The 13,505-nt window shown below is 43.5% G+C and overlaps 1 protein-coding gene across 1 annotated transcript in view; it reads right to left on the minus strand.

Annotated features, from left to right (window-relative positions):
• ltk (leukocyte receptor tyrosine kinase) overlaps nt 1–10,972 on the minus strand; it is a 97,219-nt gene extending 86,247 nt beyond the window's left edge. The window contains exons 1-3 of the mRNA XM_056295386.1: nt 10,833–10,972; nt 10,414–10,553; nt 10,065–10,284 (exon numbers count right to left, since the gene is read on the minus strand). Coding sequence (XP_056151361.1) covers nt 10,065–10,284; nt 10,414–10,553; nt 10,833–10,972 — 500 coding nt within the window. The remainder of the gene's footprint in view (nt 1–10,064; nt 10,285–10,413; nt 10,554–10,832) is intronic.
• Nucleotides 10,973–13,505: the final 2,533 nt, after the last annotated feature.

The raw sequence follows: 13,505 nt of genomic DNA on the forward strand, positions 1-13,505 counted from the left end.
GCACTGTAAATCCTGTTGAGGTACAGGTGAATTTAGTTGGGGGGGGCTTTTACGCATCCATGCCCAGGGGCCCATTGTCTCACCTATGATCATGCCTACTGTGTGTTCATCATCACTGACTGTGTTGCGCTGCCTGCCCCAGTTACACATCAAAGGCTCAAGAGATGATAAAAATTATTTGCCCTGTGTTTAAAGTATTAGGCAAAATATTGAAGGGCTTTCACAATAATGTATTCCTGGGGAGTAAGATGGCTTACACAAACAACAGCATGCTTACAGCCAATGTATAAACTGATTACCAGCACCAGATGTCTTAAAATTGTAATTACAAGAGACAGACAGACACCAACCACTGGGATAAAACAGTGTGTGTGTGTGTGTGTGTGTGTGTGTGTGTGTGTGTGTGTGTGTGTGTGTGTGTGTGTGTGTGTGTGTGTGTGTACACGCATGCGTAGGTGTGTGTCTGTACACGTGAGTGTGTGTTTGACTCTTTCTCTCTCCTTGTTGCCTTTCTTCCTGTCATTCACATTAGAAAAACAAATGAGGATATATGTCTGGTCAAGTGGAGAGTATAACTCTCAGTATTGCTCTGTACCACTTCATTATAGAGAACATGATTGCTCATCATCATATATCAGTAATATTATCCACAGGGCAATAAAAAACAGTTCTATTGGTTTTTTTCTTCTTCTTATATTAATCCCTGAAAATTGACTTCTGTTTGTGCGGTATCACTCCCATTCACCGTGCTGTTTCGTTTTTGTGTAATCAAATCCAGCAATGGGGCATAGGCACACTGGCACCATATGTGGTGCAATATATTGCCTTGTGTTTCAAAATGGCCTTCATTCCCCTCCGTCCGTCCATTCAATATGAAACAATGGCATCTGGATACAGTGCATTTCGCTTTTGAATTATTAATTGCTTATTATGATGAAAAAAATATCACAAAGGAAAAAAAATGCCTAAGCCATGAACATGCCATCTGCAAAATTGGCTGAACACCTCGACTGCAAAGCGTTATCCCAAAAACTGTTGGAAAACTAAGTGTTGTGAATGAGATTCTTGTTCACCCTTGTCCTTAAAACAAGTTTCAGGAAAAAAAAAAGTATACCTCAATGACAACGGCGAGCTCGGCGTGTTTTATTTCTAAACGTGGCTCTTTTAATTTATTGACTTGAGCGTGCATATGACTGTATACGTCATAGTTTCAAGTTGAGAACAAGGGGTTAAACAAATGCACGTTTGGTGCGAACTCGCCGTCGCCCTTGGATCCGCCAGAGATGCACAGCTGCATGTTCATCCCTCCTGTCCAGCGGCAGGGCTTTGATCTGCGGCCTCTCTCTCTGATCACAGAGCGAGCGCACGCGCATCTCAACAACGCACCTTTCTCTCGCTCTCTCTCCCTCTCTCTCTCTCATCCAGCATCCGGGACCGCAAGGACACACGAGGTGACACCATGACCGTTTCCCCTCTCTCCACATGGTAGAGATTGTCTGAGGTTGGCGGATTAACGCGAATCTCAATAGTGAGGGAGACATGGCAGACGGAGAACCCTGTTTGTACCGGAAATTAAACGAGACAAACAACTGGAAAACTTAGAATGAAAAGAAAAAGACCAGTGAGACGTGGCGTACAAGCAATTCCTGCTCAGTTTGAGGATAGGACTAATCAGCTCACGTCTGAGAGCTAGGCCAAATGGGGGTCAAACCAAGTCCAAGATTTGGACTCCATTCTAAGGGAGCAGACATCATTTAGTTTTGCAGCAACTCTCTTAGCAGATCTCAAATACAACTAACAGAATTGTAATTACCCAAATCCCATTTCGATAAAGTAAATATTAGGTTGGTGCCTGTTATCTTGAGATATTTTACAGCATCAGCTCTTAAAAGCCCACGTTAGAAAAAGAAACCTCATCACTGACTGTGTGAACTAACTCCATCCATTGGTTGGATATGGCTGGCAGTGCACTGTTTTTACTAATAGTAAGATTCAAGCCGTAAACATGGGAGGAGTCCCCTCTTTATCACTCCAGGGGAGTGATGAATAAGACGGGAACTTGAAGGTGCAAAGCAGACAATGGATAATCTACGAGGAACGGATGGGTCAGGAAATTTATTCCCATAAATTGTAACACGTGTTCATGAGCCCTCTTTACAACTGACATAAACGCCCGCGTCATATCCTAGTCAAGCCCAGATATGATGATGATTTAGGTGAATTACATTTTAACCTAATGTTAAAATGCATCTCTTGGGCGTCCGGGTAGCACAGCCTATTCCGTTGCCTACCAACACGGGCTTCGCCTGTTCGAATCCCCGTGTTACCTCCAGCTTTGTCGGGCGCACCTACAGACACAACTGGCGTGTCTGCGGGTGGGAAGCAGGATGTGGGCATGTGTCCTGGTCGCTGCACTAGCACCTCCTCTGGTCGGGAGGGAGGGGGAACTGGGGGATATAGCGTGATCCTGCCACGCGCTAAGTCCCTCTGGCGAAACTCCTTACGGCCAGGTGAAAAGAACCGGCTGGCAACTCCACATGTATCGGAGGAGGTATATGGTAGTCTGGCAGCCCTCCTCGGATCGGCAGAGGTGGTGGAGCAGCGACCGGATGGTTCGGAAGAGTGGGGTAATTGGTCGGGTACAATTGGGGAGGAAAAGAAGAGGGGGGGCATCTTCTTAACGTGGAATTGTTCGCCTTCTCGTCAAAACATGGATTGCAACATGCATTACTTCCTCTCCTCATATTTCTGTCCTTGTATAGGCAATAGACATACGGTGTGTTTTCAACTGTTGCCCATCCATAAGTATACTAACAGCTGTTTTTTACCCTATGTTGGTCACAGTTTGCATGAATTTCCCGGTTGGAGTTTATATCTAATTATGTATAATTGCTATATATGTCTATTAGAAATGTATGAGATTTCCACTATTCGACCATCTTTGGAGGTCACTGCAGATTTTTCAAGGATTGCTTTTACATCTGGACTGATGCATTTTTGCATTAATAGGGTCAATTGATTCCTTATGTGCTTCTTTAGTGCACGTGCTGGTCGCACCAATCAGTCATTCAATAAGAGCCTTATACTGGTTTCTGTTTAAACTATTGCTCTTTACTGAAAAAAAAGAAAGAAGAACATTTTGGAGTCTATCTGGACCAGGCAATATCTTCTTCAATAACACTAAAAGTAAAGTAAAAAAGTAAAAAAAAAACACATCTGATGCTATTTTCAGACTGATATTTACTATGGGTGTAATTCTTGTGAGAATGAAATAAGATATTCCTGATACTTAATGAGATAAGATATTCCTGTCACGGTTTCATGTAGCTGTGTACTAAAAACACAGTGTGAAGAGTACAAGCAAACACACACACACACACACACACACACACACACAGACACACACACACAAATGCGCAAATGCCAACACAAACACACGCACAGTCAATGACATCACATGTGCTTATCTTCTTTCATGATAAAGTCCTTCCAATACAGCAGATAGCAAATGTTTTAATGTGGTCATCCGCCCCCCCTTCAAATAAAAGAAAAATGTTGGCGCTCCCTCTTAGCATTTGTATGAGTACAAAGTATGGGTCACTATTCAGTTAACAAAACAAGACTACCGTTGACATGTACATACCATGTAATGTGATTAAAGATGATTTATTTCATTGCTTTGCTATTTCATACCTTCCTCACGATGGCAAGGGAACCAATGGGGAGGAAACGCTTAATGTGCATTTTGTGACAGGACAGTTATGTCAGCTCAGCGGTCTGCTGTCTTCGAGGATGAAGTTTGATGACTTTGTACATTTGGTGAGATGAGCCACTAGGGGGCGCAATATTTTCTTGGAAAAATACAAAGCGATATAAATGCTAGAAATACGACCAGCATGGACACGTACTCTGATTTGTGTTGACCTCTTACTGCAGCTAGCACTAAAATTGCTCACACATTATTAAAGGCTGCTGTACACTTCTCATAAAGTCAAACGATGATCAGAACTGGCTTTGAAAATCTAAAATTGACAGGAGATGCAGGAGATAAGCCAATGGATTCCATGTGGATATTTGAATCCGGAAAGTGAATCCAGATGAATCTGAGTGCGCTCTTCCAAATTTCAGTGTCCAGACCTCAGCCTGTTTATTTCGCAGATCCTTAAAACAACAGTCTGCACAGCAGGGTTCCTCATCACTTATGCAAATGAGGAGCATGCATTACAGTTCGCTATTTTGTTTTATAAAAGAGTATGTGCTGCAGTGTGATGGCAGTAAGGGGTCCACCAACAGACTATGACGTGAATAGGACATAGTGAATAATAACATAACCATATCATAATATGTTACAGATTAAAACGTGGTCTGGAAAATTTCTCAAAATGTCACACAGCCAGACTCTAAAACAGCCCCGCCCCACAAAAAAACAACAACACCTATCTCTAAATATTACATTTCTGAATGTAACAATGGGCTACTTTTCTGAACATATAACAATGCTGTAATGGACGGAGATCGTTATACTGGCGATCGCGAGAGACCTCCAACGGGACGTGACATGGTCCGTGTGTTTTTCGCGCCTGTGCAAAAAAAAAACTTCGTTAAATTCAAAGGCACATCCGGATAATTTGCAAGCCAACGAAGTTTGCATCAGACCCACTACAAGTATGGGGGGGGGCCTCGGGGGATATTCAACACTTCGTGGCAGATTTTCTAAGCGGGGGGTTACAGGGCAGTTTCTTAATGAATCCCCTACTCATGTGATCCTTGACATTTTGAAAGCGAATTAAAAAAAACCCACAAAAAAAACCACTGCCGCTCTTTTTAACAGGAGGTACATGTGTGTGAGCGAATATGGAAGTCGCTTTTCGCAGCCACTTGAGAATAAATAAGTAATAGATCCAGACTAATTGCTTTAATACCGAGCTGCTGAAACCAATTACGTGGAGGTGGATTGGCACCGCTATTGCACAGCAGTGCTACAACACAGCTGTTGGTGCAATGCATTTCACACGTAGTTTGCTCGCTGATCCATTAGCCGTCAAATACAACATGTGAATAGGACTCCGAGGAGGTAGAAAAATAAAACTTTAGAGAAGTTGAACGTCTCCTCTTGCTTTAATAGAACAATTTTTTTTAGCGGAAGATTTAAATGGAGTTATTGTACTTACTTATGAGGATGACGATGATGTAATAACTAGTACTACGGTGATGTTTTACATAATCCATGGCTCCGTTTGAATGGATCCTAGTAAAATTGAAAAAAAAAGTGTCCGAATAGTTTGTCACCTTTACGTCCTCATGAATACGTTCAACAGTTCAGTAAAGTAGAAAAAAACAGACTGCTTATAGCAGGACACACGCTTCCCGTCAGTATAGTTTAATTCTTCAGATCACTGAAAGGCATTCCGCTGATGCTGATGCTGCAGCCTTTGGAGCTCAACTGGCGACTCTCTCTCTCTCTCCCTCTCCTCTCTCTCTCTGTAGTCTGAGTCACCAGTCATACCACAGGCACTCGGTCCTAGAGACATTCATTTTCTATTATTCTCACATTCTCTCAGTTAGCCATTCACTTCATTTTAGGACCACTGCTGCACCCCCCCCCCCCCACACACACACCCACACACACACGCACACACACACACACACACACACTGAAGTTTCATCAATACCTGCATGACTCACGGGTGGTTGAAAAATTTAACATTTCCTCTCGCAAGAACGGATTGTGTGTAAAGCTTATGGTCTGAATAATTCAAACATACTGGGCCAAAATAAAGCAAACATGAGCAGTTGTGACGGGCCTGCCATGTGTTTTTAATTGCGGGTTTAGGCATGCATGTCACCTCCGCATTGATGTGGTTTCCTGTCTTTGAAGACCAAAGATCAAAGCGAACTACCTCCACCGGCAAAGAAATGCCGATGTAAAGGTGTTGCATCAGTAGATTGACCTCCGATTTATGGGCAAAACGTCTTCCATTCTCGTAGCCTACTATGAAAGAAGTCGAGTGACTCAGTTGTGCAGAATGGCGGAAGTTGCATTGTCAATGCTGCAAAGGCAACGTATCTCATTTCATCTGTGTCTGTTTATGAGAAATGGCCATATGTGAAGTACAAGTTGTTGACAGCTTCTCAGGATTTGATTCTGCCTCAAGATGTCATTCAAAATATGCGGTACCGGGGGTCAGGGTAACGTAGCGGTCTATTCCGTTGCCTACCAACACGGGGATTGGCTAGTTCGAATCCCCGTGTTACCTCCGGCTTGGTCGGGCGTAACCTACAGACACAATTGGCCGTGTCTGCGGTTGGGAAGCCGGATGTGGTTATGTGTCATTGTCGCCGCACTAGCGCCACCTCTGGTCGGCCAGGGCGCCTGTCCGGGGGGAAGGGGGAAATAGTGTGATCCTCGCACGCGCTTTGTCCTCCTGGTGAAACTCCCCACTGTCAGGTGAAAAGAAGCGGCTGGCGACTCCACATGTATCGGAGGAGGCATGTGGTAGTCTGCAGCCCTCCCCGGATCGGCAGAGGGGGTGGAGCAGCGACCGGGACGGCTCGAAAAAGTGGGGTAATTGGCCAAGTACAATTAGAAGAAAAAGGAGGGGGGGGATAATATGTATATATATATATATATATATATATATATATATATATATATATATATATATATATATATATATATATATCCAGTGCCGTTTCTGGTGACGCAAAGACACCTGACATTAGGGTTGTGCGATATGACCAAAATCTCATATCCCGATATAGGTCATTTCATATCCAGATAACACTACATATTCTGATATTACGGTGGCCCTGACAGCACAACGCATCGAAACTTAAGAAAACACATACAAATAGACAAAACACAAGCAAATTAAGAAAACATCTTCATCAAATTGACAACACATACATCGCATTCAGAAAACGCGCTGCAAATTCAGACAACGACACAATACAGACACAAGTCACGTCAAGTCAAGTCAATTTTATCTGTATAGCCCAGTATCACAAATTATACATTTTCCTCAGGGGGCTTTACAGCAATACAGCATTGCTATGCGAGGGTCTAAGGACCTCGCATCGGATAAGGAACAACTCCCTAAAATAACACATTTAATAGAGAGAGAAAATAGGTAGAAACCTCACGGAGAGCAACAGAGGAAGGTTCTTGTTATATCTGGTTAGGTAGTATTATGCCCGAGTCTGACTTGTATGGTTAAGCACTAGCAGTTACTGTGCCTTTAAGAAAAGCAGGGGGCAGTGTGAATTACGGCAAGGTGGAAAGTGTCGTGAGTTGATGTTGGTTAAGTAAAGATATAAACGTGGCTCCCGGTGTGGTCATTGACAGAACATAACAGTGACGTGCGGTGAGGTTCGTGGCTGGTGAGGCACTGACTTTTTCAGAGTCAGATTTACAAATATATGAACCCAATGTAGCAGCTTCAATTCACCAATCATTTGGCAGCGTGCACATTGACTACTGCTTGTGTTTCATATCTCATCAGTATCCTTTACACACACATAATTAAGGTACATATTTGGACAAGGAGCGGCTCAGAGAAAGAGCGCATTTGCTCTGCACCGTGCGTGTTTTCCTAATTTGCCATCGTAATTCCACAATTACTATTTTTATATTGTGTAGTTTTTATCTGTTGTTGCTTTTTGTATTTGTTTATCTTTGTACAGTTATATATTTCTCAGCAAAAGCATGTAATAGTTCTACATAGTTGCCACGATTAGAAGAGCTTGTACTCTCATCGTTACCACGAAATGCCAATTCCTGTTTGGCTAGGAAGCAGGTTGCATTAATGAGGTCTTTTAAAACTCTCGGTTTTCCTTTACCTTAGCACTGTGGACGGAAATATTTAGTCTCCGTTGTTCATCCAAAGCCAAATCTATTCTTGAATATCCAAAAGTTTTCAAAGCAATTTGGCTTTGAATATGAGTAGTTGATCTTTCATTTGCTGAGGCTTCTTGGTAGATTTTTCAAGTCACAAAATCCTGTGTTAGTCCAGACATTATCGCATGTTGAGGACAAAAGACAGGGAAAGCAGAAAAGGCGGTTTCTTGTAGCGCAGTCACACAGCCAGTCTTTTCGGGTGTACCACCACTCCGTTTGAAAAGAGCGAGTTATCTTCTGTCCCGTTGTTTGAAGCAAACCTTTTAGTTGCTCCGGCGGCATTGGTCCTCCATCATCTATCTCTTCGCTTTTTGATTTAAAGTCCAGTTTTGATTAACTTTTGAGCTTAGATAGAGAATCTACCATTTTTGCAGACAGATTTTTTTTCAAAATAAACGAACTGCTGTAGTGAACTTGACTCTGCGTTAAAGAAGAGGAACAGCAGAAGAAGAAAGCATCCTGTAAACCCGTGGGCTCACGCATACGCCCCCTTCAGTGAGGCAGAGGTACTGGCTGCCTCATCTCATGCTTTTTCAGTGCGGTTTTATGTAAGATCAGCAAGACTAAATATGTTATACACATACATGAAATACATTAACTATTTTAAGGAAAGTGAGGACATATAATAAAAGTGTCTACAAACATTACATTGGTGACAAACCGTGAGAAAGCAAAAGGCATGCGCTCAACCCAGTTTCTGAGGGATTGCGCAATCCGAGGTGAGGCTCCAGTCCTCGCTGCCTCAACTCGCGTATCTCCCCTCTAATTGAACAGGAAATATGCAAATTCAGCGATTTTGATAATAAAAATGATTTAAATTATTGGAATTGTACATAAATTACATTTATAGCACAGATCAGTAGACAAATATTAATATTTATTTTATTTGATCATCATTTGTTTTTTCTTTTCATGATGAAAGGTGAGGCTCTGCCTCACCTGCCTCCCCTGACCGCACGTCCCTGGAACATAATAGTTCTCTCTTCCAAGACAGACAGACGTGCAATGGATGTTGTGTGTACAGAATAAAACACAATTTACAGAATGCAACATTGCCAGAGGGTAACAGAATGATAAAAACATTATAAGATATACAAAGAATATGATGAGGAGGACGCCAAGCAATGTCCAGGTGCCACCAGAACAGCCTTTGACCTCAGCCACGTGACCACCATCACTGCGTAGACCTGAGAGGAAGACAGTAAAAAGGAGATGGGGTCTCCAGGGAATCTGGTGGTTAGAGTTGGCTCAAGGTAAAGTTGTGTGTCCCGATTAAAGAACATGGAAACTGACTTTCCTAGTTATGCTGATTTAGGCTGTGGTCTGTAACAGTGATACAAACAAGGGAACGCTATCAGTATAACAAACAATACAATTCAGTACATACTCGTATGCAGATAAGGACTGTAATTATTAATTACATTTATCAACGACAAATTCACCACTAGCATTGCCCCCCACGAGGCTTATAAACTAGAGAAATTACCGGCAAAGATATATGTCCAGTTACCAAATAATCGCGCCAATATCTGGTTTGCAGTTATAAATATCAGTACGTACCTTTGAGCATTTACGCACAGCAATAAACAGGGGTTGTATAGGAGGATAGTGAAAACAGGAGGGGAAAAATATTGCCGTCTTAACATCAACCACACATATGAAAACTGAACTAGACTTCACGTCACTGGATTGTAACACGGCAGCCTGTGTGTTCAGGGGCAGTCTGTAAATAACAGCTCCGGTGAGTTCACTTAGATGGGATGGAGTAAATTGCTATCATAACGAAGCAAACTAAACCTATAAGGCAGTGGACGGAGGCAAACTTATTACACAACTATGTAGGCTTTCTAACACAGCCGCCCCCAGTGTCTGCATGGACAGTCGAATTGAAGGTAGAAAGGTAGAAAGGCTACGTAGGTAGGTGGATCCCCGGCTTCGTCGTCTTTGAGCATAAGGAGCTGGATCAAGCGAGCTATTGGTCAGATGTAGGTTTGATCTCTGACCTGAATGGCAGCAATCCGGATGCATCCGTCTACTCCAGGATAAGTACATGTTACCCTACCAGCTAGCCAGAGAGCCCGCAGGAGCTGAGGATCAACGATGAGCACCACTTGGTTCACACTAAGGTATTTCCGATCCGTCCGCCACTTCTGTCTCTCTTGCAAACTTGGCCAAGTAGTGGCTCATGAACCTGGGCCAGAAATGGTCGACGAGGACTTGGCTATGCCTCCATTGGCGATTTCCTAGAATGTCACTGGAGTCGTAAACGACCTGAGGGGGTGATGCGTCGTGGCGTCCCATCAGTAGGACGCTAGGTGTGATGGGATCTGGATCTGCTACGTCTGAATAGATGTAGCCGAGGGGCTTAGCATTCAGGATGGCTTCCACTTCCGTAAGGACAGTCAGGAACACAGTTTCAGTCACCGTCTGCTCCTTAAGTATGACTTTGAGAGCAGTCTTCACAGACTTCACTTCTCTCTCCCACACACCTCAGAAGTGGGGAGCGCTCGGTGGACTGAAACAAAACTTGATCTGCTGTTCTGCCAACTGCTCTTTCAGGCGAGGAACCATGGCCTCGAAGGCCTCATGTAGCTCTCGGGCTCCTCCAACGAAGTTTGTCCCGTTGTCAGAGAGGAGCTCAAAGGGTTTGCCTCTTCTGGCGATGAAGCGTCACAGAGACATCAAAAAGGCATCGGCGTCGAGAATCTCTAGGAGGTCTAGGTGCACACATCGAGTCGTCATGCATTTATAAATGGCCCCCCATTGCTTTTCCGTTCAACAGCTAATCTTCATGGTAAAGGGCTCGAAACAATCCACTCCGGTCGAGTAAAAGAGTGGCTTATACAGGTGCAGATGAGCTGGTGGTAAATCTGCTATCTTAGGCACAGAAGCATTGGTGCGTCACGCTTGACACTGCATGCAGGTGCTCTGATACCCCTTTATTGCTTTCCTCACCCACAGGATCCAAAACCGGTGACGCAGTTCAGCTAGCACTCCCTCTGGTCCAGGATGAAGGAGGGTCTCATCGAAGTCCTGGATGATTAGCTTAGTCAGAGGATGTTTGGGATCTAGCATGATCTGGTGGATAGAATTTGACTTTAGCTGCTCAGCTCTTCGCAGTCTTCCTCCAACTCTTAAGGAATCCTGTCTCCCTCTCGTATGCAGGAAATAAGGAGCCCAAATGACTGTTGGTTGGTAGGGATCGATCAGACATGAGCGCCTTGACCTTATCTGGGACTGACTCCGACTCCACCTGCTTTAGAAGAAGGTTCTCTGCTCTGATGTAGTCAGCTGCTTCACTAGGTGAGCTAGAGCTTAGATCGGCCGCCCCATGTAGGGATCGTGCTGTTGCCTGCGTGAGGTCCTTTCTTGTGGAGAACGTGTTGCCATCAGGGAGTTGAGGGCAGGGATTGACAGTCACATGTCCAATGAAAGCTGATTTCTTAATTTCACTATCCTCTGGTTCCAGATAGGCTGAAGGGCTGGTGTGATGCAGGCACTCTGGGCCTTGGTGCCAACAATGTGGTCGAGACAGTTCCTTCTGAGTCTTGCCCCGTGTGATATCATCCGCCGGGTTATTCACAGTTTCCACATATTTCCAGTCACTAACATCAGCAAGGCTCTGAATCTCAGACACGAGTGCCAACAAAAACTTTGTAGCGGCAAGATTCTGACTTGATCCAGTGGAGAACAGTAGCGGAGTCAGACCAGAAGATGACTTTTCCAATGGGTAAGGTGATTTCAGTTTGAAGGACACTGGCTAGCTGAGCACCAGTGAGAGCAGCACTCAGTTCCAATCGAGGCATGGAGAGTTGCTTCTTTGGTGCTACACGTGATCCAGCCAGCACCCGTATGCTCTCTCAGAAGCGTCACAAGATATGTGAAGGTCTTTGATTGATGTTGGCGAGTCCGCAGACGCTGGGGCATAACACCTGGAGAGTTCCATCTGGATCAAGTCGGGACTCTCCTGTTCCCAGGCGAACCATCTATCTAGCAGACTCGGCCAAAGCTCTCTGGTGCCCAGGGAAGAAAAAGAAGAAAAGAAGAGGGGGGAAAAGACAGAGGTAATGATGTGATGAAATAGTTAACATTTAGTTAAAGTCGGAGCAGCTGCTAGCTTAATTGGAGCAGAGAGTGCTAGCTTGCATTACGTGCAGCAAGTGGGTTACCAGCTAATGCTAGCTTTGGACGATAACGTTCGCTAATTCAATAAATAATAGCAGCTAGAGTTAACGTCAGTTACTCCCACCTCAGGGGAAGTTGGAAAGACTAAGTATTCAGGTGAAGAAATACACCTTTTTTCCCCTTCTAAGTGTCCTGCACAAACCACCATCCACTGTCTGCCTAAGAAACCAGGCACAACGTTACATTTTTATTGACAAGTGTTAGACAGCCAACATTAGACCAGACCTGGTTGAGTAGGCTGGGCGATATGGTCCAAAAATCATATCTCACTTTAGGCTGAATGGCGATAACGTTACACTATATCTACACTGTATATATGTATTTTCTGTGAAGTAGGCTAAATGTTCAGTTGTAGGCTAAGTCATCATGTCACAAGCACTTTTGCTGAAACAAGACCGTAATCAAAATAAAATGCCAAGACAGGGTTTTCTTACCTGACTATTGGTGATTTCACAACATATTTACACAATGAGATTTTTGATAAATAATAATCAGTAATGTGAATAAAGGTGGATAAAGGCAAATCATAAAACTGCTAGACCAGTCTGGTAAGTTCAGAAAATTACACCACTTTACTTTAGCCTAATGTAGCCTTTAAAACCAGGAAAAGACAACACTTATGCCATATCACAATATTATGGTATTCAAAATATAAGACTATATCTAGTCTCATATCTGATATCAATATAATATTGATATATTGCCCAGCCCTACTTGTAATAGTCAATTAAAATGCTTTTCCTTTTCCACCTCTTTTAATTAATAATTGTAAGCCTTGCCATTTGCATTATTGATTAGTCTTATATCTATAGCAAACAGCAAGAACAGCATGCATCATGTCAGAGATTTGCTCATTGAATAGCCTATGTTTTTCAATTTTCAGATTGGTGCAATTTGAGACGTTACAATTTCCCTCGGCCTACTCTCGCTGTTTGTGTTTAGAATGCTATAGGGCAGGCTTAATGTGGCTTAGGTGCTATTATTGGCTGGGTTTCACCGTCAACAGCTATTTAATTAATATAATGTAACACCCAATGGTTATATCTTATCATCTTCTCTTTTCAGATGCACTTCTGAAATATTTCAATCCTGGGCCACCTGCAGACACTGCTACCTCAGTGGCCTCCAGTGATGCAGCATGAACAGCTCTCTACCTCAGCACAGCCCATCTGCTGGGTTGTTTTTGGGTTTGTTTTTTTTTAACCCACTTACTGGGTTGTTTTTACTCAGCCGCTGGGTTGTTTTTGGGTTGTTTTTACCCAGCCACTGGGTTGTTCTTACCCAGCCGCTGGGTTGTTTTTGGGTTCTTTTTACCCAGCCGCTGGGTTGTTTCTTGGGTTATTTTTACTCAGCTGCTGGGTTGTTCTTACCCAGCCACTAGGTTTGTTTTTGAGGGTTTTTACTCAGCCGCTGGGTTGTTTTT

Source organism: Lampris incognitus, chromosome 16 (assembly GCF_029633865.1).
Source record: "Lampris incognitus isolate fLamInc1 chromosome 16, fLamInc1.hap2, whole genome shotgun sequence".
Lineage (NCBI taxonomy): Eukaryota > Metazoa > Chordata > Actinopteri > Lampriformes > Lampridae > Lampris > Lampris incognitus.